The sequence below is a fragment of the Dendropsophus ebraccatus genome, chromosome 9 (assembly GCF_027789765.1).
Source record: "Dendropsophus ebraccatus isolate aDenEbr1 chromosome 9, aDenEbr1.pat, whole genome shotgun sequence".
NCBI classification, from domain to species: domain Eukaryota; kingdom Metazoa; phylum Chordata; class Amphibia; order Anura; family Hylidae; genus Dendropsophus; species Dendropsophus ebraccatus.
In genome coordinates this window covers 52,760,151-52,783,650 of record NC_091462.1, presented here as the reverse complement: position 1 = coordinate 52,783,650, position 23,500 = coordinate 52,760,151, and the positions used below count along the sequence as shown (strand labels likewise).

General features: G+C 43.8%; 2 protein-coding genes across 3 annotated transcripts in view; one reads left to right on the top strand and one right to left on the bottom strand.

Annotated features, from left to right (window-relative positions):
• CDK15 (cyclin dependent kinase 15) overlaps positions 1–9,373 on the bottom strand; it is a 130,679-nt gene extending 121,306 nt beyond the window's left edge. For both annotated transcript variants that reach the window (XM_069983300.1, XM_069983301.1), the window contains exon 1: positions 9,112–9,373. In XM_069983300.1, coding sequence (XP_069839401.1) covers positions 9,112–9,127 — 16 coding nt within the window. In that variant the 5' untranslated portion in view covers positions 9,128–9,373. The remainder of the gene's footprint in view (positions 1–9,111) is intronic.
• Positions 9,374–9,590: 217 nt separating this feature from the next.
• ALS2 (alsin Rho guanine nucleotide exchange factor ALS2) overlaps positions 9,591–23,500 on the top strand; it is an 80,160-nt gene continuing 66,250 nt past the window's right edge. The window contains exon 1 of the mRNA XM_069983291.1: positions 9,591–9,609. The gene's annotated coding sequence lies outside the window, so the exon portion shown is untranslated. The remainder of the gene's footprint in view (positions 9,610–23,500) is intronic.

Below are 23,500 nucleotides of genomic sequence, written 5' to 3'. Positions count from 1 at the left end.
CACAATGGTGAAATTGAGTGGATGGCCGCCATTTAATGGCAAATATTTGCTGTTATTTTAGAACAACGGCTGTTATATTGAAATAATGGCAGTTATTTACTGTTATATGGCGGCCATCCACTCAATTTCACCATTGTTTGAACAGAGCCTTTCTGTGTTTTTAATCCACTCCTGGTTTTGGTTGCAATACTGACTGAAATATACTGACTGAAATATACGTAGTGTGAACGCAGCCTGAAGCTAGAAATTTCCTGCAGGCTATTGTTGAGCACTATAGGAATCAGATTATAAAATATTTGGTGAAAACTATTCACTCCTTTTGCATTTATATTAATGTTTCAAATGAAGAGTCAGCCATTCTGTTTCTCCTAACCACAGCATATTTTAACATGCATAGTTTCACAAAGCTAAGAGCTAGATAGGAGTGTATGGTTACTCCCATAGCAAGGCCCACAACAACTTTTACACATGATTACAACAACTCCCAACATTGCGACTCCCTAGCATTAAACTGAATGGTGATGGGGTGGCAGTGAGGAAAAAAATCACAAAGTCACAAAGGTTTCTTTCTTTCTTTTTCTTTCTTTCTTTCTTTCTTTCTTTTTTTTTTTTGCAAGATCATGGCAAGATGGCTGTTATATGTGTGATGCATATTTTATTTCCAGCTCTACATAACATACAAGACTGCAAAAAATTAATGTTAAAGGGCCTATCAGGGCTATGCCCCTGTATACATCATCATATTGTTTTGCCAATTTGCCTTCATAAACCACAGACACACTAAACTTGGTCTCCTCCGGCACCTGCTTCACCATGATTGGCAGAAATCATGGCAGAAATCTACACGTGCACAGACACAGGCCCTGCCAGATTTACCTAAGAGGAATGTGAATAGGAGCATGGCTTAATTTAAAGCGACTCTGTACCCACAATCTGTCCTCCCCAAAACACTTGTACCTTCGGACAGCTGCTTTTAATCCAAGATCTGTCCTGGGGTCCGTTCGGCAGGTGATGCAGTTAGTGTCCTAAAAAACAACTTTTAAACTTGCAGCCCTGTGTCAAACGGCCGTGGCCTAGAGTATCCGTGCCCTAACCTTGCACCACCCCTCGGTCCCTCCTCCCCACCCTCTTCATTATTAGGAATGCCACTGGCAGGATTTTTCCTATTCTTGTGCAGTGAACATTGCACAGGTGCCTTAACGATCCAGCCCATGTGCAGTGTTCACACAGTTGATGAATAGGAGAATACCTTCCTGGAGCATTCCTAATGATAAGGAGGGCGTGGAGGAGGGACAGAGAGGATGGGCCAACCTAATGCATACACAATCTAAGCCACGCCAGTATGACACAGGGCTGCAAATTTAAAGTAGTTTTTTAGGACAATAACTGCATCACCTACCGAATGGACCCCAGGACAGATCTTGGATTAAAAGCAGCTATCTGAAGGTACAAGCGGTACAGGGTGGGCAGAGTCTCTTTAAGACCAGTATACAAATACTTAATAAATGTCCCCTAATGTGTTTTTGCTAAGTTTGCCCTGCAATTTTTGCAAAATCGCAGCAAAGATAATGCTAGTGACAGATTCTGCAAGCAGCATATTAACAATCGACTGTCGGTTCATGAGTTAATCACCAGGGTTTTGTGGCCCCCCCCCAAAAAAAAATCATCATTAGTAGACTGCATATCTCTCTGTGTAAACAGAGGATGTGTAGCTAACAATGAGGTAAATGAAGGGCCACACAATGTAAAAAAGCTCATTTACTTAGTTTTAGATACATATTTTATACACATGCAGTCAATCTTACATATCTAAACTGTCATATCTTCGTGTGTGAAAGATCCAGAACCGGCAAGTAATAAATCTTTTACTACAGAGGTGATTCTTCCCCATTCACTATCATATGTTAATGCCAGGGCCTCTGACATATAATCATGCTAGTGCTTTCCCGGCTGAGAAGTGATAAGCATGATAAATGACAATGTGTCTCTCTACTACAGATTGTGGGATCACAAAGCTCCAGCCGCATAAATTATATACAGGTTCTCATTCAACAATAGGTTTGTATTCTGGCTTTACATGAAACATTTATGAAAAGATATGTGAAGCCACCTTTACAAGCCACATATATATGTATGTGTATATATATATATATATATATATATATATATATATATATATATATACAGTATATATATATATATATATATATATATATATATATATATTCCTATTCATCAGTTGAAAACCTCAGAGGAAAGTGGTCTGAGAGAAGAGATAACCTTATCTTAGTTTTCTAAAACCATGTATGTTGAAATATTGTAAGGGGGAGGGGGTAAACTAGCCATGAAATAGCTCCTCTTTATTTCCATAGTTCTCACTGCTAATCTGAGACAATGGGGTTGAACTTTGGTTAGAAAAGGAAACAGCATAAATAGCAATTTCTGAAGATGTTAAAATTGAAATCGCTACTTTATCCTGTCTGCAGAGAATTTCACATTTGACATGTTTTACTTTTATGTGCCTATATTTTAGAGATGCCTTTTAGATACAAGCTACAGTGAAAGCTGTCAAGAGAGCTGGAGAGCCTACACTGTAATTACATTACACAGGGTTCTGTAAACGGCAGCTTGGATTCTGATGATTACTGTAAGAGCCCCCATACACCTTCAGTAACTGAGGGACGAGTGAATTATCTCTCCTGTCCGGCCCCCATCCTCCCCATACATATAAACATTCAGCATGGCCGATCATTCCTGTGTTCTCTATAGGGAGGGGTAAGCCGCAGCGAGAGAGAGCTCTGACTATGGCTTATGTCTCCAAGAACAAAGGGGCCACGTGGGGATTTTCCATCACACCCAACCGCTATCTCCACAGACATCATCTGTCTGTGGTTGGTCGGAAGAGCCCTATATATACCTTATATCTGCGGGTACGACTAAAAAAAAGTATAAGAGGGGACATATATATTAAGATTGGCATACTGGTCTGGTAAAAGCCCCATCCCCTTTTCCCAGATGGATTTACTAAGAGGCGCCTCTAGTAAAGCCTGTTTCTTGATAAATTAGGCAGAGGAGGAGGCCACACCCCACCCCCAACTCATCAGGTTACTAAAGACGTACACCAGGGAAAAGGCAAGAATCTGCGCCTTCTTAATGGCATATACGAAGGGTGCATCATTAATAAATCTTCCCCTAGGTGTATGGAGACCTTAGGGTTTCCCTCATACACTAATTTGGCACTGCATTTTTTTTGGACTTTATAAACAAAATATCTAGTGTGACTCCAGCCTGAAGTTTTTTTTAAATAAAACTGAAGACAGTTTGTTACATGTGTCCTATGGGTGAATTTTTAGCCCAGACTAGTAACCATTAATAATAGCTGGATCCAATGTTGGGCTAGGAATAGCATCTTTAGAAGTCATTTGTGTCATTCTTGTTAAAGCTAAAATGTGGCTGAAGGATGCATTTTCCATAACAGCATTATATTAAGATGCATTTTCAATAATAAAATTGTAGCACACAATTTCTCCAATACTGTTTTACTTTAATCTATGTTTTCAACTTGGTTTATTCCATACAAACCTAAGTTGTTGTTTTTTTAAAGTAGCCTTGTACTAAGATAAGTTACATAATTCCTTGTGTACAATATTAATATTCTAACATCTGGGGGTTAAAGGGGTATTCTGGGGACAGACAGATTTAAAAAGAAAGAAACCTATACTCACCTTCCCTGTTTCCCTCCCACTCTGCCAATCAGTAGCTGACTTGGGAAACAACTGCAGCTAATGCTTGGCTGAGGTGACATTTCCAGGAAGCCTGAGCTTCTTCAGACTGAAGAAGCGCGCGCACGCGTGAGAAACGGCTGTAACTGCTTACTGCATGTGGTGTCGCCCCACCTGCTCTTGCATGCTACATTTTAGCTTGTGTGTTATATGAATTAAAGAAGATTGCATCGGAAGGTGAGTGCCCCCTCTATTTTTTTTATTCTTGAACTGTTAGTACCCCTTTAGAACTGCTTTAGGGCCCAACTATTTACACTGGTGTAATACATAGAAATTTTTCATTGAATTAATAGGAAGGGGGTAGAGGATTTGTTGTACTTACCAGGATTAGGCAAATGATTCATTTATAAAGCATAGTAAAGAACAATATAACAGTCTGTAATCTTAGGTCAGTAAAATGGACATGCTATACACGTGACAAGCTCTTTTCACAACCAATATCTGTCACACAAAGATCTACACACAGTGTGGCCGTGATGCTGATTAGTTTTTATGGATGAACAAACAAGCCTGTCACCTCAAGGGACCCTAGAGAAAAGAATTCAGTTTGGCAGCTTTTATCCAGCCCCTTGAGGACTTTAATTCAAGTGCACAAAAGCATCCCACATTTCAGCATGCCGGAGCAGGGACCTAGTTACAGCACGGTTGACTTATCAGGGATTACACATCTTGAAATGCTTTACACACATATTTATCTTGCAATAAATCCTAATGAACTTATGCTGAAATGCGCTGGACATTGCCATTATTACACCAACATATGAGGAAGATCAGGACAGCAAAGACTGCAAATGTCTGCAGTGTCTTCAATCAATCATGCATTGAAGTAGTAGATATACTGTATACTCCTAGTTGGTTTACCATTATCGGTGGTGATCTAGGGCCTGCAGCATGACTGTTCGATCATGCATTACATGGGCTTGTTAACCCTAGAAATGGTGGACACTAGTGCCTCACCCTAGTAGTAGTACTCTACTGCACACCTGCCTTATTCCACCAGCAGTACAAAGCTGCAGGCTGCATGCATTGAATGAAAATCTATCACTTTCTGCAGGAAGTAAAAACCTATTGAAATGCTCTCCTTATATTATGGTAAGGCTGAGGAAAGAGGCACTTACCCAGGCGACAAAAGGCCTCTGTGGCTGCTTGCCTTATGTTCTGCATGATGGACACAGAGCGAGAGAGAAGAGAGGAAACGGGGAGAGAAAGAGAGAGATCGAAAGAGAGGCAGGCTGCTGTGTTCATCACTGCGCTAGCTGTGGTATAGATAGACTTGGGAAGCATAGTGGCAGTATATGGGCATGGAAGGGAAGAAAAACCAGATAAACATTGCATTGATTGTTTCTGAGGGCAGATACCACTGTGTGTTTATGATTTATTTATCACCTAATAGCCTACAGCTTTTACATGCTGGAATTATTAGCTGTGGGATATAAGCAGGCATATATAAGATGTTCCCCCCATCAATTGTGGTTCCCAACGATTGTGGAAGTCTATATACCCTTACAAAATTGTATGCATTGTGGATGTGAAATATAATGGAAAGACGTCAGTCTGAAAAGTGTTCAGCAGAGCAGAACCACCACCATTACAAATGCTTTGTGGCCTGGGTAAGGAGGGTCCTGCAAGATTTCCTCGGTTCCACACCGATGAGTTCTATGAAGCCTAGATGTGGACCCCACACTCGGAAAGAAAAGTATGGAAGAATATTTCATAACCAGAGATATAACCCTCCTCATAGTGACATCACTAGACTCAGGCACTTTTACCTTTTAATTGTTACAGTTTGACTGGGTACAGATTTTAGTGGAGCCCCTGATTTTCACTGTTAAAGGAGCATTCTGGTTCTGTATTCTGTTTCCAGCACAATAGTGTAACACTAATCCTACATCCTGAGGCCAGGTTCACACATAGTAAGACAGCGGCCATTCTGTGACACGGCCGTGTCACAGAACGGCCGCTGTCAGTGAAGTTCACGCCGGCCGGTATGAGCTTCACTTCTTTTGATTTGGAATGCGGGAGCAGTCGGGTGTGCCTGCATTCCAACTAACCATAACAGACAATGGAAAGTGCAGCTGAACCTGCACTTTACACTCTCTTCACTGTCAGTTTCCTACTGTCAGTTTCCATCTGTGTATCCTCTACAACTTCTTCACTGCAAAGCATCTTATGAGGCTACAGGATGTACACCTGCATTAATTTAATCAGCCAGAAGTACTTCAATCACACATTGCTTGTCTTCTCACCATAGTGGCTGATGTTCCAGAACTACACTTGTCTATATGTTGTGGCAGGGTACAGAATACCAGCCCTTTCTTCCAGGTGCCTTACTCTTCCCATTGACCTGTCTGGCACGGGGGACCCCGCCAGGAGTACTACTCCCACCAGCTTAGCTCAGTGGATCACTAAGGCACGCAAGCTCCCTCACCACGTCAAGGTGAAGGCACCATGAGGGAGCCCCTCCACCCTAACCCAATTTCCTATGCCAACTAGTAATTTACCTCTCCTTTGCTAAAACCCACCTAGGGCCAGGCCCAGGCCCATTGAGACCCCTAGTGCAGAACCTCCCAATACCATTCCCAGCCCAGGGCTGCTCAGGCCCTGTAATTCAGAACCTTCCATCTGCCCTTTCCAAACCAGGTCCACCACAGTCCCCTAAGGTGCACCCTTCTCAGCCCAGGTCCATGCCAGCTTTCTAACGCGAACCGCCCAAAGCCCTTCCTAGCGCTTCCTAGGCTTGCCCTCTAATGCAGACTGTTCTAATGCCCTTTTAAGTCCTTGCCTGGCCCAGCCCATTAAAGGGTGAACCAGCACTACAAAAACATGGCCTCTTCCTTCCAGATACAACACCACTCTTGTCTGCAGTTCAGGTGTGTTTTGCAGTTAAGCTCCATTCACTTCAATGCAACTGGGTTACAAAACCTCCCTCAAACTGGAGACGAGAGTAGTGGTGAAACCGGCCATGTTTTTCTAGCGCCATCCCATCTTAGGCTCTTCCTGACCCCTAACTTGGACTCTATGAGGGCCTTTCCCAGCCTAGACCCTTCCCAGGTCCCTATCGCAGACCCACCCGGCACCCAGCCAAGGTCAGCTTCCTATCATTTGTATGTAATCATTTATTGGTTGGACACCAAAACTTACCAGAATATATACAGTTTGCCCATAAGGTGCTAAAGCACAGAGTCCACTCCGGGTCTAGTAGTGGAGACCCAGTCGGATGCATTCATGACTCATCTCAATAACTGTATCCCCCTGATTGAGTGTGATCAGAACACAATGCATTATTTGGATGTGGAAGTGCGGAGAGGTCATACAGGGTGGATGGTCACCACGTTATTCTCCAAGCCAACAGATTGAAATAATATGCTTCTACGAGAGTAGTCACGCCCCTCAAACCTTCAAAGGTATTCCCAAAGGACAATTTATGAGAGCCCGGCGGAATTGTAACACCAATGAGGAATATGAAAAGAATAAAAAGAAATTGATTAGGAAATTTGAGGTAAGAGGGTATGATAGGAAAGACTTAGAAGAGGTAGGTGACAGAGTAGGGAAGATGACGCACGATGCTGTGATACAGAAAGTGGCCAAAAAAGATGAGGGCCCCCTGTTCATCTCTACGAACGACCGACATGCTAGTTTAATACAGAGGACAATTAAGAAACATTGGAAGATGTTAAAACATGAACCCAAATTCCGCACGTTGTTTTCAAGAATGCCTAGATTCGTGTAAAGATGGGGGAAGATACTAGCTAACCATTTAGTGAGGACAGATCTAAAGAAAAAAACTAAATCGAGACAAACATTTTTAAGATCCAGTAAGAATGGCACATTTCCCTGTAATAGCTGTCAAAATTGCATCATCAAAGGTGGCAGTATTGCCCACCCGAGGAAAGGCAATATAATCACCATACGTGGTTGGTTTTCCTGCAATTCCAAAGGCGTGTTGTGCTGCTTAAAATGCCCTTGTGGGTTATGTTACGTCGGGCAGACATCGAGAATTTTTGCAGAAAAAAGACACACTGTGAGTGAATTGAGATGGTTGATTCTGGAGGAGGTTGAAGGAGTTAATGAGGGAGACATGCAAATGCGCCTTCTGAGGAAAGAGGTATACTGGATTCAATGGCTGGACACAGTTATACCGCATGGGCTAAACAAACTCCGTAATTTTAACGTATTCCTGTGATGTTTTTCCAATATAGGTAAATATGTAAATTGTATCACTTATGTGATTAAGGAATAACATTATGTTAATGCTTTGTTTATATTTATATATTGTAGTATTGGAAGCATCGCGAGATTTCCTAAGTATATATCTTGTTGATGGGATACACGCAATCATGCTTGACAAAGAGATTCAGTTCTCGAAACGTTGCAGACCAGCAGCGTCGGCTGACGCTGATCACCTTCGGCTGGATGTCCCATGAAAAGCTCGGCTGAGCGATAAAGAGAGACTGTGCCGCCTTATGACTGTAACGTATTGTTTGCACAATGCACTAGTGGTGAAAATTTGGAAATATTTTGTACCATCCTCGTTTGGAAAGTAAAAGCAGCTATTTATGCAACTCCTGGTATTTTTTTGAATTATTGGACTGCTACAGGGATTTACAAGATCCCTTTATACCAGAGTGGGGATCGGCACAAGGCAGTTTGTGATGTGATGTTATAGTGGCGTCCAAACTGCCTCAGCATCACAGGGGAGCCCATTCTAATGGAGACAATGTCCTCCACCCATTTCCAGAACATTGAGGGGCCACTCAAAGGAAAGGGGCAGTCAAGCCGAAGCTGCAGACAGTTGTCTCCATCCTGTATTTCCTTTTCTTTTTTTATGTTTTTGTTTTTCTACTTATAGATCCATAGTAGTTTAATTTACTGAGCCTCAATGCAAAGAAATTGTGACTTTCCAACTACAACTTCCAGTATATATTAACAATAGTAGACCTTTAGTGCATGCTGGGATTTGCAGTTTCCTCTAGGTTTTCAGAGCTCAGGATATGTTGGGCATTGCAGTTTACCAACAGTTAGTATACAACCCCTGTGATAACTACATAATGTATTATAACTTGAGAAGCTACACATTTAAAACATTTAAAATCAATATTTATTATAAATAGCAAAAAATTATAAATCTGATATATTATACTATAAAACAATTTTATATGATATATATCATTGTGCTGCATAACATAACACATTTTAGATTTTTAGTTATTATAGGTGATCTCCTTTTTTTTTTTTTTTTATTACAACTTTCATCATATACAAATGTATGTACAGTCACATGATCGGTATATGAACGATACAACTCACGGCCACCATTGCTGATACTGACATCCCGGATTCATCATCTCTCGCTTCTTCCTGTGGATGTCGTTTCATCTGCAGCGTCCAATGCAGAACAGATGTAAGAAAATGGAGAGATTTATAAAATAAAATTCAAAAAAACTTTGTTGCCCATATTAACCGATCACCACCCAGCTTACATTATTAGAGAGCTCAGTACTAGTGCTGGGATTGATTGCTACTGGCAACAAGGAGGGTTTGTATTTTTACCTATAATAAATAAATTGTGGTAGATTGATTAAAGGCTGTCATTGCCTATAGCAACCAATCACTATGCAGCTTTCTTTTTGTATTTTGTTCTCCAGAAATGAGAGCTGTGATTGGTTGCTATGGGCCACAAGGAGAACTTTGCTGGTAAACAGTTTTATAAATGTATATTTATAAATATACTGTAAGATGCTGAGGAGATATATTGTGCTGTGATGATGTGGAGGAGTCCAGTAATGGATGGAGGATGTGGGGATCTCTTTATAAACACATATATAAGGTAAATGGATGGCGGCAGGGCCGGACTGGGACTGAAAATCAGCCCTGGCATTTGAGAGGACACAGGCCCACTCGACGTGCGGTGATAAGTTATGAGACGATGTTGTGAGTGCAGCACGGCTACATGTTGTATCATCACAGCCATGACTGGAATTACAGATAATAACACAGTAAATGGGGTCAGAAGCTTCTGTCTCTGTACTGTGTAGCGGTGCTGCAGTTACAGGTCGTCACCACTACCCAGTGTACAGAGACAGACTGCTTTTGGCCCCTATTACCATGCATAGTTTAACACCACCACCGTATACTGACTAATAACATCACATACTGACTAATACCACCGCATACTGACTAGAACCAATGCATACTGACTAATACCAACGCATACTGACTAATATCACCGCATACTGACTAATACCACCGCATACTGACTAATACAACCACATACTGACAAATGTCACCACATACTAACTAATGTCACCGCATACTAACTAATATCACCGCATACTGACTAATACTATTGCAAACTGACTAATACCACCGCATACTGACCAATACCACGCATACTGACTAATACCACCGCATTCTGACTAATACCACCGCATTCTGACTAATATCACCGCATTCTGACTAATACCTCCACATACTGACTAATACCACCGCATGCTGACCAATACCACCGCACAGGGCCGCCATCAGGAATTTCGGGGCCCCATACAACCAAAGTGTCTGGGCCCCCCACATTAATAAAAAAAAAAAAATTGCGTGTTCGACCCACGCCTTGCTGGGAGGTATAATTTGGTTCAGATCAATTCTAGAGAACTGGCTCATATACCCCATTTTCCCCAGTGGCTTAAAATGTAACCTCTGTTATACAGTTATAAAATTGTAGAAACTAAATGTGAACAAGGTGCAATTCAAATAGACACTTACTTGTATAGCTGCCTCTTGTGCTCTGTATGCAGTGCATTATATTCACCCTTGCAACGTACAATTTATAGCGTGTCTACAAGCCCAGTGGGGCTCATTATGATGGAGACTAAAACTTATACAAGAGTGGGGTAGGGGTTCCCCTGTATTCAGAATGCTGTTGAGTACTAGGCAATGCCCCGTTTGGGGTTATTGAATTTCGAGGGTCTGGGGGGGGGGCTGTTTGATTTGTATATGTTCACCAATATCCCCCCCCCCCCGGTATGCTCACTAACATAGAATATGTTGATAAGGCTAATATAATGAGGCTGTTCCATGTTAGTGAGCATATACAAATCACCCCCCCCCCCAGGCAGACTAGTTTAGCTCACCCAAGCCAGTGATAGCGAATACATGGCAGTGAGAACGCTTTCTAGGAGATCCTGTTTGTGCAGCAGAGGTGTCTTTATCCTGCTCTGCATAGACCCTCGAAATTCAATAATCCCAGACGGGGCATTGCCGAGCACTCAACAGCATTCTGAATACAGGGGAACCCCTACCCCACTCTTGTATAAGTTTTAGTCTGCATCATAATGAGCCCCGCTGGGCTTGTAGACACGCTATAAATTGTACGTTGCAAGGGTGAATATAATGCACTGCATACAGAGCACAAGAGGCAGCTATACAAGTAAGTGTCTCTTTGAATTGCACCTTGTTCACATTTAGGTTCTACAATTTTATAACTGTATAACAGAGGTTACATTTTAAGCCACTGGGGAAAATGGGGTATATGAGCCAGTTCTCTAGAATTGATCTCACACACAGACACCAGCACACATGTATACAGACACCAGCACACATGTATACAGACATACAGACACCAGCACACCAGGGCACGATGAAGTTTGAACTTCTGCAACCTGGAGAAATCACCTGATATCACCTGCAGTCCTATGTAACACCACATAACACAGTGGTATCTCTGAGTACAGATAATGTAGTAGATTTCACCTGCAGTCCTATGTAACAGCACAGATAACACAGTGATATCTCAGAGTATAGATCATGTAGTAGATGTCACCTGCAGTCCTATGTAACAGCACAGATAACACAGTGATATCCCTCTGAGTACAGATAATGTAGATGTCACCTGCAGTCCAATGTAACACCACAGATAACACAGTGATATCTCTGAGTACAGATAATGTAGTAGCTGTCACCTGCAGTCCTATGTAACAGCACAGATAACACAGCGATATCTCTGAGTACAGATAATGTAGTAGTCACCTGCAGTCCTATGTAACACAACAGATAACACAGTGATATCTCTGAGTACAGATAATGTAGTAGCTGTCACCTCGGGGCGCCCCTACTAAATGATGTTCTACAAAATAAGAAAAGTGTCATACAGTGACTCACAGGTGATGTCTTCTTTGATCTGAGGCGTCACTTTCCCTTTTCCTCTCCATCCGGCCCAGACCTCCATGATGAGTCCTTCCAGATACGTTTCATCCCCTTAGAACCTGCGAGACAAACAATTTAGGCTCCGCACATTTCTAGCAACTTCCTTTCCTTTCTCCCCCCTGTAGGCTCCCATAGTAACTGCGCTGTGTGGGATGCCCCCTGTATGTAGGATTCCCTGCTGTGCCCCCATGAGCTAATAATGCCCCTAGAGGTACCCCCATGAGCTAATAATGCCCCCAGAGGTGCCCCCATGAGCTAATAATGCCCCTAGAGGTGCCCCCATGAGCTAATAATGCCCCTAGAGGTGGCCCCCATGAACTAATAATGCCCCCAGAGGTACCCCCATGCACTAATAATGCCCCCAGAGATGCCCCCATGAACTAATAATGCCCCCAGAGGTGCCCCCATATACTAATAATGCCCCCAGAGGTGCTCCCATATACTAATAATGCCCCCAGAGATGCCCCCATGAGTTAATAATGCCCCCAGAGGTACCCCCATATACTAATAATGCCCCCAGAGGTTCCCCCCATGAGCTAATAATGCCCCCAGAGGTGCCCCCATACACTACTAATGCCCCCAGAGGTGCCCCCATACACTACTAATTCCCCCATACACTAATAATGCCCCCAGAGGTGCCCCCATATACTAATAATGCCCCCAGAGGTGCCCCCATATACTAATAATGCCCCCAGAGGTGCCCCCATATACTAATGCCCCCAGAGGTGCCCCCATACACTAATAATGCCCCCAGAGGTGCCCCCATATACTAATAATGTCCCCAGAGGTGCCCCCATATACTAATACTGCCCCCAGAGGTGCCCCCATATACTAATAATGCCCCCAGAGGTGCCCCCATACACTAATAATGCCCCCAGAGGTGCCCCCATACACTAATAATGCCCCCAGAGGTGCCCCCCATATACTAATAATGCCCCCAGAGGTGCCCCCATACACTAATAATGCCCCCAGAGGTGCCCCCCATACACTAATAATGCCCCCAGAGGTGCCCCCATACACTAATAATGCCCCCCGAGGTGCCCCCATATACTAATACTGCCCCCAGAGGTGCCCCCCATGAACTAATAATGCCCCCAGAGGTGCCCCCCATACACTAATAATGCCCCCAGAGGTGCCCCCATACACTAATAATGCCCCCAGAGGTGCCCCCATATACTAATAATGCCCCCAGAGGTGCCCCCCATACACTAATAATGCCCCCAGAGGTGCCCCCATACACTAATAATTCCCCCAGAGGTGCCCCCATATACTAATACTGCCCCCAGAGGTGCCCCCCATGAACTAATAATGCCCCCAGAGGTGCCCCCATATACTAATACTGCCCCCAGAGGTGCCCCCCATGAACTAATAATGCCCCCAGAGGTGCCCCCATATACTAATACTGCCCCCAGAGGTGCCCCCCATGAACTAATAATGCCCCCAGAGGTGCCCCCCATGAACTAATAATGCCCCCAGAGGTGCCCCCATATACTAATACTGCCCCCAGAGGTGCCCCCCATGAACTAATAATGCCCCCAGAGGTGCCCCCATACACTAATACTGCCCCCAGAGGTGCCCCCATATACTAATAATGCCCCCAGAGGTGCCCCCCATGAACTAATAATGCCCCCAGAGGTGCCCCCATATACTAATACTGCCCCCAGAGGTGCCCCCCATGAACTAATAATGCCCCCAGAGGTGCCCCTAAAAAAACAAACATCCTACTCACCTAATCCGGGCTGTGTAGCTGCAGGCAGCAGCTCTCCTCCTCCTCTTCTGGCTCCATCTTGCGAGCCGCAGGGACGGGACTTCCGGCAGGCGTGATGACGTCACATGATCACGCCTGCCGGAGAGGTCACGTCCCGGCCTCCCATAGGCTGCTGGTATGAAGTGCCGGCAGCCTATGGGAGAGAATACGCTGACAGGTCCTTCTCCTGTATTCTGATCGCTTCAATGTTCCGCCCGCTCAATGTGCGGGCGGAACATCAAAGCGATCAATGCATCCGGAGAAGCTGCGCGGCCGCAGCTTCTCAGGATGCTCAGAAACAGGTGGCAAGGGGGGCCGTGCGGGCCCCCCTAGCGTAGCGGTGGGGGGCGGCGGCCGGCGGGCCCGCCGGGCCCCCCCCCCCCCCGTGTCTCTTAGGGTCCGGGCCCCATACGGCAGTACCACTTGTACTGCCCTATCGGCGGCCCTGCCACCGCATACTGACTAATACCCATATACATTACAGTGCACTTACATCAGGTGACTCACAGGGGACAGCTTCTCTTATCAGAGTTCTTCCCTTTTCATTTTCTTCTCCATCTGCCCTGGGCCATTAGAACTTCTCCAAACCATGAATCCACAGAATCTGCCAGACAGACATATTAGGCTCCACACTCTGGCACCATCCTCATCTCTCTACAAACTGCACATCTGTATTTACACCCTTATTTAGTGGGTAGGCTGACTCTATGTGACCCCCTTATAGTATATGCCCCCTTCTATGTAGCCTCCTTATAGATGGTCCCCCTCTGTGTATCCCCTATAGTATATGCCCCCCCTCTATGTAGCCACCTTACAGGTGCATCTACTTGAGAGCCCCCCTCTATTTAGTCCCCCTATAGTAGATGACACCCTCTGTGCATCCCCTATAGTATATGGCCCTCCTCTCTGTAGCCCCTCCTTATAGATGGCCCCTCTCTCCTCCCCCTTATAGATGGCCCCCTCTCCCTCCTTATAGATGGCCCCCTTCCCCCCCTTATAGATGCCCCCCTCTCCCTCCTTATAGATGGCCCCCTCTCCCCCCCTTATAGATGGCCCCCCTCATAGATATCCCCCTCTCCCCCCCTTATAGATATCCCCTTCTCCCCCCCTTATACATGGCCCCCTCCCCTTATAGATGCCCCCCTCTCTCCCCCCTTCTATAGATGGACCCCCTCTCCCCCTTTTATAGATGCCCCCCTCTCTCCCCCTTTATAAATGCCCCCCTCTCCCCCCTTTTTTAAATGGCCCCCCTCTCCCCCTTTTATAGATGGCCCCCCTCTCCCCCCCTTTTATAAATGGCCCCCTCTCCCCCCCTTTTATAAATGACCCCCCCCCCCTCTCCCCCTTTTTATAGATGGCCCCCCCTCTCTCCCCCCTTTTATAGATGGCCCCTTCTCTCCCCCCCTTTTATAGATGGCCCCCCCTCTCCCCCCTTTTATAGATGGCCCCCTCCCCTTTTATAAATGGCCCCTCTCTCCCCTTTTATAGATGGCCCCCTCTCTCCCCCCTTTTATAGATGGCCCCCCTCTCTCCCCCCTTTTATAGATGGCCCCCCTCTCTCCCCCCTTTTATAGATGCCCCCCTCTCCCCCTTTTATAGATGGCCCCCTCCCCCCTTTTATAGATGCCCCCCTGTCTCCCCCCTTTTATAGATGCCCCCCCCCTCTGTCCCCCTTTTTATAGATGGCCCCCTCTCTCCCCCCTTTTATAGATGGCCCCCTCTCTCCCCCGCAAAGCATATATAGTCCAAAAATATAGCGGCACGTCCAATGCAGTGAATAAGTGTTTATTAGCTCAAGGGAAAAAATGCAGCAACGTTTCAGTTCATACCATATGAACCTTTTTCAAGCCATAGTGAACACACATACAAAGTCCAATCTTATATACATACGTGATTAAATAAGTGAGGTGACGTAAGCATAATAAATCAGTGAAAAAACAAATAATTAGCAATGTGTATCATCAATACAGATAGATCAAGTGAACAAGTACGACGATTTACGTCCAATGATATACATGTGTAATCATAAAAGTGAATAAACAGTGAATAATAAATATAAAATATACATAATGAACAATTAAGGTACACCTGGTTATTATCGGCCGTCACCCAATAGCTCACAACTCACAGATAGCATAGAGACACACCTTCTCTGCAGCGTGTTCGTGGAACGCAGATCCATCTTGGAAGCAACTGAGTGCGTGTCAGTAAGTCTGCGCATGTGCAAGATAAAATCTTGCGATGTTACGGACTGAATGCATTGCCCCAATGAAAATAATAAACAAATAAAAATATTTAAAAAAAACAAATCAAGAAATGAAAGGTGGATCGGCTATCTGCTATTGATCCAATTTTAAAATGAAGGACCGGCTATCCGCTGACGGTCCAAATCACAAGCACTTCAATCACTAATTATATACTCGCACTTGTGAGGGATAAAACGCACAATGTGAACCAGCATCTCTGATAAATGGTGCAACTCCTATTAACACAGAGAGGAGTCAACGAGGGATCTGATCCTCAGACCTTCTCACTCCATCGTGGAAACCAGAATCCAACAGGTATAATTAAACACCGCCTGGTCCTGTACCACTGTCTCCATGGGGGCACCACTAGGTCAAAATAATAAAGAAGGATTTCTAAGTACGAATAATAGACCGTTGTGCTGTGAATATATAAATGATAGAAATAAAATGAAAAAATAAATAGAATAAAATTAAATGTACCAAAGTATAAAGCAAATGAAAAATGGGAAAAAACCAAAATATAAAAAACCAAAATATAAATAATAACATAAACATATAAAAACATAAACATATATTGGGCATTTATGCATAGGTCCGGTTGAATGTAGGTGGCTCCAAAAATAATCTTGTGTGCTGGTCATCTGAGTGACATGGCGACAATCCCCTAGGTGTCCTTACTGGAAGCTCGAATAGAAATCTATAAATAAAGAGTTAATATTGTAATACCATAAAGTGTAAATAAATTATAAATAATAAATTTTACTTCAATAGTAGTAGTGTGTTCAAAATAAACAGTCTAATTGTTAGGTAAGCAAAACGCATCACAGGGTAGGGTATCTACAGGGCACGTTTCTACGTGGACTTCTCAATTACAGCAATATCTAGGTAGTATCTTATAGTCCACATTAAGTCCGTTAGGTTTTAACGTGTTAAGTCTGGAAATCCACTGTAATTCGAGTCTCTTTAATCTTGCATGTCTATCACCTCCTTGTGTCAAGGGGCGTACTTGATCAATAATCATGCATTTCAAGTCACGTTCAGTGTGGTTAGCTTCAGTGAAATGTTTTGGGACTGGAAGATCGAGGCGACATTTTCTGATGGTGTAACGGTTTTGTGTGAGGCGAGTGCGTGCATCGTAAGTCGTCTCCCCTATATATAAAAGATTACTGGGGCACCATAGTAAATAAATAATCCAGTCAGAACAACAAGTTAATCGGCGTCTAATATCATAGGTTTTTCCAGTAGTAGGGTGTGTAAATGTCGAACCTTATTGTATGTGTCTACAATTGACACAATTATGGCAAGGAAAACATCCTACTAATTTGTTTCTCAGAAAACTATCTCTCGTGGCAATAATATGGGGTACTTTTGTTTTCACAAGATAATCCCTTAAATTACATGATCTGCGATCATGACATAAGTGGCCTTTCTTGGACTTGGAATGGTCGCAAAGCAGATAGAAAGAAATAAAGAAAAAAAAACAACTCACCTAACAACGCGCTCCCCTGTCGATTCTCTGTCCTCCTGGTCTGTCCCCAGTATGATGCGTGGCTGCTGGGGGTGTCACGTCCTATCCCCGGGCAGCACGCGCATCATAGAGCTCCCTAGGATACCGGCACATACCGGAAGTTACAGGCGCACAGAGAGTTCTATGATGCGCACGCTCCCGGGTATAGGACGCGACACCCCCAGCAGCCGCACATCATACGGAGGCCGGACGGAGCGCTGTGGGCCGCTCCCATCTTCTTCCTGGCCCAGTGACTCTTTTTCCCTATGGTAGGGGAAAGGAATCGCCGGGTCAGGAGGAGCATGGGACCGGCCAGTCCGGTCCTGAATGGCGGCCATTTAACACTACAGGTTACTGGCTGCTGTGTCTTGGAGATGACAGTTTTCCCTTACAGATCTCCATGGCCGCCATCACTAATGTCCTCTATGTCCTGTAGAGATCAGTCATATACAGTCAGCTAGTTATATGGCCCCCTAACATGACCAGTCTCCCCCATGATCAGTGTCCCTCTCCGCTGTCCTGTGCGCAGTGTGTACCAGTAAAACTTAGGCTAGGTTCATACTGCGTTTTTAGCATCCGTTTAACGGATCCGTTTTTTGCAAAAAACGGATTGCAAAAAACAGATGCATTTGTGTGCATCCGTTTTTGATCTGTTTTTCCATTGACTTCCATTATAAAAAAAAACGGATCAAAACGGATGCGTTTTTTTTTTACGCACAATAAAGTACTGTTGACACTACTTTTTTGACCGTTAAAAAAAACGGATCCGTTAAACGGATGCTTAAAACGCAGTGTGAACCCAGCCTTACCAGTAGATGTCCTGGGATGATGTATCAGGGATCTGTGCCGTCCATCAGGCGTCTGTGACAGGAAAAATGGGCACAAGCTTGCCCCTCTGAGACCACAGGATGCCACAACAAGACTGTTTCCAGCTCCACTATCCGGGGCAGTTGATTGATGACCTCGTCATTCTGTGACTGCACAATCACTTTTCTTTTCACTGAAATAACTTTATTAACAACCAATCGATATTACATAAGTACAGTGTACCGTGCAGCAGCATCGGCTAAGAAGTGGTATATAGTAAATGATTATAAACACATAGCATGACAGTACAACACAGGTATCTCTACACTATACATCTTACCATGTTATATAGTTACCAAGATTTGAATTTTTTCCAGGGACACTTTGGCTTTGACAACTAGGGGTGGGACTTATTGTGGGTGTGGCTTGGGTGCTGCGTGTAGGGGGTGTGGCTTGTGTCCATGAGGGTTTTTTTTAGAATTTTCCAGAATTTTGTATATCACCCTTATTATTCAGACTTTACAGTTAGGACAATACAGGGGGAGCAGGTTTGTACAGCATTACAGCTGACAGTTATCGCCATTCGCTCTGCCTCACTGTGCACACAGCTTTCCCATGTACTATGTCTGTAATGCTAACATGCATTAGAATAGACATCAGGGATACTAGTGCTGGGTTTTGATTCTGGGGTCTGTGCCACATCGCTCCACCCCTAACACCACTTAGCCCCGCCCCCATTTATGATGCCATCGCCGCATAGGCCCCCCCTCCTCATCACCCATTGGTGTGGGACAATCTAGGGGGTGGGGCCTAGAGCTTTAGGCTGGCCCTTCCAATGGCTGAGGGGCGGGGCCTATGCAGTGATGACGCCACGGATGGGGGCATGGCTAAGTGGCGCTAGGGGTGGAGCGATTGGCACATAGGCCGCGAGGCCCAGCCCACATATACCAATCCACAAGTGATAAAAACAACTTTTTACCAGAACAAGCACCATGAGGTGTGATATAAAATAAGTAATGAAAGCTGTAACATTTACCCCTTACACCTGTGCAGAGCAGTCAAAATGCAAATAGGGGGTGACAGTGTCACTTTATGGACCTTTGTCACCCTCCTCTGCAACTGCTCCAGTTCAGCTGTGTACTTCTTATATACCAGTGCCCCAAACTGTACACAGTATTCCATGTGTGGTCTGACCAGTGATTTATAAAGAGGCAACACAATGTTCTCATCTTTAGCATCTATGCCTCTTTTGATGCATCCCATTATTTTATTAGCCTTGGCAGCTGCTGCCTGGCACTGATCACTAAAGTTGAGTTTACTGTCCACTAATACCCCCAGGTCCTTTTCCGAAGCAATTTTACTCGGTGTTTTATACTTTACCACATAACTATACTCATTATTTCTATGGCCCAAATGCATAACCTTACATTTATCAACATTAAACTTCATTTGCCATTGCACCGCCCAAGCCTCCAGCTTCTCCAAATCCCTAATAGGATATCATCCTATCATATGCAAAAATGGTGATTCTACTCTGTAGCCCCTCTACAAGGTCATTAATAAAAATATTTTAAAAAGTGGACCCAACACTGACCCCTGTGGTACCCCAATAATAACTAAAACCCAAACTGAATATGTCCCATCAATGACCACCCTCTATTTTCTATCACACAACCAATCAACAATTTTCCCCGAGTCCCAGCATCCTCATTTTATAGACCAACCTTTCATGTGGCACAGTATCAAATGCCTTTGAAAATTTCAGATACACAACGTCCACAGCCCCAAGGTCCAGTCTATAACTGACCTCCTCATAGAAGCCGATCAGATTTAGTCTGACAGGACCGATCCCTCATAAATCCATGCCGGTGCTGTGTTATAAGATTTTTTTCAAGAAACTCCAGTATAGCATCTCTTACAAACCCCTCAAATACTTTACCCACTATAGATGTTAGACTTACGGGCCTGTAGTTTCCAGGATCACTCTTTGACCCCTTCTTGAATATTGGTACCACATTAGCTATGCGCCAGTCCTAGGTTTTCTCCTATTTCTACTACTTTTATTTCCATATGGTATGTGTCGTTCACACGATTTAGCCAGGATGCTCTTAAATATGTCCCATTTCTCTTGTGTACTTTTATTTCTGAAGGCATTGTCCCATTCTATGTCCCCAAGGTCCTCTCTTAGTTTTAGGAAATTAGCCTTCCGGAAATTTTATGTTTTTGTAGCCCCTCTACTAAGTATTTTATTGAAGGATAATTGAAAACTTACTATGCTGTGGTCACTATTACCTAGGTGACTCCCACCTCTATTTTTGATATTCTGTCTGGCCTATTGGTTAAAATAAGGTCCAGCAGTGCCCCCCCTCTTGTTGGTTCCTGTACTAGTTGGGAAAGGTAATTATCTTTTACTATATCCCAAAACCCGCTTCCCTTGCTTAGGGTGCGTTCACACCTACAGGATCCGCAGCAGATCTGCGGCAGATCCACAGCAGATTTGATGGTGCAGATTTGATGCTGTGTTCATATAATTAAATGAAATCTGCTGCAGATCCGCAGCAGAAAATCAGCTGCGGATCCGGTAAGTGTGAACGTACCCTTAAAGAGGATGTACCACCAGGTACATGCTCTTTAAGCTGAACCCACGGATCGAACTGCGCCATCACGGGGAAGCCGATGCCGCGGTCTGTTTTTTGGACTGCGGCCCGGTTCCCATGCACGGTGCCGCTCTATGCATCGGAACCGGCCGGTGCTCAAGCACTGGAGGTAGGCCGGACCGCCCCCAGTGGGAGGGAATTTCCTCCCCTGTATGACGCGGCTCCATTAGAAGTCCCCCATAATAATAACTTCACTCTGCTTCGCTGCCACATCTATTTGTCTTATAAGGAGATTTGATTTTCTGCTTCTTCCACTATACTTGGAGACATGACTAGGTCATACGAATTATATTTACTTTCAAAAATGGAAATTATAGTGCATACATTGGAAAACAAAGCATATATTTCCAGAAAACAAAGCATATATTTCACAGCTAAATATATGTCTCCCTACAAACAAGACATACTGTAACGTCATTGCTAAGTCCACATCCTGGAATATAGGATGGTTTGCACAGTGATAGGGTGTGGTATTGCCTGGCTTTAAGAAAGACATTTTATAGCCCAAGAAGTAATTTAGGTAACAATGAGGGAAATTTCTGAAACTGTTTGAGGCCAACAGCAACCAATCACATGTTAGTGCTCATTTGTATTCTGCTGTTGAAAAACAAAAGCCTTGCTTTGAATAGCTGTTATGGCTAATTTTCAGTTTCATAAATTTTCCCCATGTTCAGGCCGTGTTCCCATGACGGGAATTTATGAGGAAAATGTGGCTATCTACTAATAATGATGGCTGTAAATAATGACTATTATTTGTGGCTATCATTAACAATAAACAGCAGCCATTTGCCCATAAATGCGCTCCTGTTTCCCTAGTGGCAACATAGCCTCATTCAGTTTCTTTGACAAATAGTTTGGTTAAGAAATCAAACACAAAAATTGGGTGATGCTTTTGTAGAATGGCAATGCCACTTAAATCTCTGTACTCACACCGATGCCATATTTCATCACCAATATCTGTTTCATCAAATTGATTATCTCATGAAAAGATTAACGTGAACAAGGAGACCATGCAAAATAATAACTCATAGAAAGAAAATGTTATGGATCAAAACATGAACATGGTCAAATATTAATACCTAAATTAGAGTGATTTATTTCAATCATAAAAAGACATTCTTGCTTGAAGGCTATGTTTAAGCAACATAGTATTTCAGTAATGAACGGACGCTGATTGCAATGGAATCAGCGTCCGTTTTTTACTACAGGGTGGCATTGCATTGAAATTGTTATACTACAGAGTAGGCGAGGAATTTCAAGCGGAATCTGTGCTGCAATGCCATGTCAATTCTTTGGGCGGATTGCGCTTGAGAAATCCCATTGAATCAATGGGACAGCCAGAATTTCAAGCTGAATTTGCAGCGGGGATTCTGCTTGAAATTGCGTGAACATACCCTAAGGCTCTTTTACATTGGGCTGAGAACAACCAAGTTGTTGGCCCACTTAAAAGGCAGAAAATGACAGACAAGCACACGCTGTCAGCAGCATATCATCCCATCTAAACAACAGATGTGCTGATAATAATAATGAAAGTCAGTAGCCACATAGGCGATCAACTGATCATTCATGCACTTTTTACTTCCAACAACTGCATCTAGGGGTACTCCAGCGAAAATCTTTTTCTTTCAAATGGACTGGTGCCAAAAAGTTATATAGATTTGTAATTTGCTTCTATTAAAAAATCTCAAGTCTTCCAGTACTTATGAGCTGCTGTATATAATGCAGGAAATGTTGTTTAATTTTTAGTCTGACACAGCTCTGGCCAAGACAGAAACTCTGTCTAGGTTTTTTATAAATCCCCACAGAAAACCTCTCCTGCTCTGGACAGTTCCTGTCTCGGCCAGAGATGTCAGCAGAGAGCACTGTGTCAGATTGAAAATAAAACACTTCCTTCATGACATATAGGAGCTAATAAGTATGGGAAGACTTAAGATTTTTTAATAGAAGTAAATTACAAATCTGTATAACTTTCTGACACCAGTTGATTTGAAAGAAAAATTTTTTTGCTGGACAACCCCTTTAACACTGACTAGCAACAGGGCTGCAGTTCAGCAAGGCTCTGAGAAGACTATAGACATCATTCCGGTATACAGGTCAGATCATTACATTGCAGTTGCATCCCACAGAGGCTACAGCCGTTTCGTGCATGCGTGCTTCTCCCACCCACATATGTTGTGTAAAAACTTTTCTTGCTGTATTCTTGCGACATGCTTTTTTTGGCTGTTTACAGACATTCCTAAAATGTCTCTGTCACTTATCGTCAAATTGTCAAATATTGTGCACACATGTAAAAAGTTTTGTTCAGTGGTGGTCTTAGTGTTCAGACATGATCAAGCAGATTTTTCCGCTGCAAGAATGTACGCTACCTGCCCACACTCCCGCTTGCATCTCTGGCATCCCGCTGAGCCAGTCAATACACTTTCCAGATGCAGCCACTAATTGGCTGAGTGGGATGTCAGGGAGCTGGGAGCCAGAGAAGCAAGCGGGAGTGTGGGCAGGTAACATATTAGCCCAACAGTTGTGAGAAGGGGCTTTACATTCTTGCAGCGGAAAAA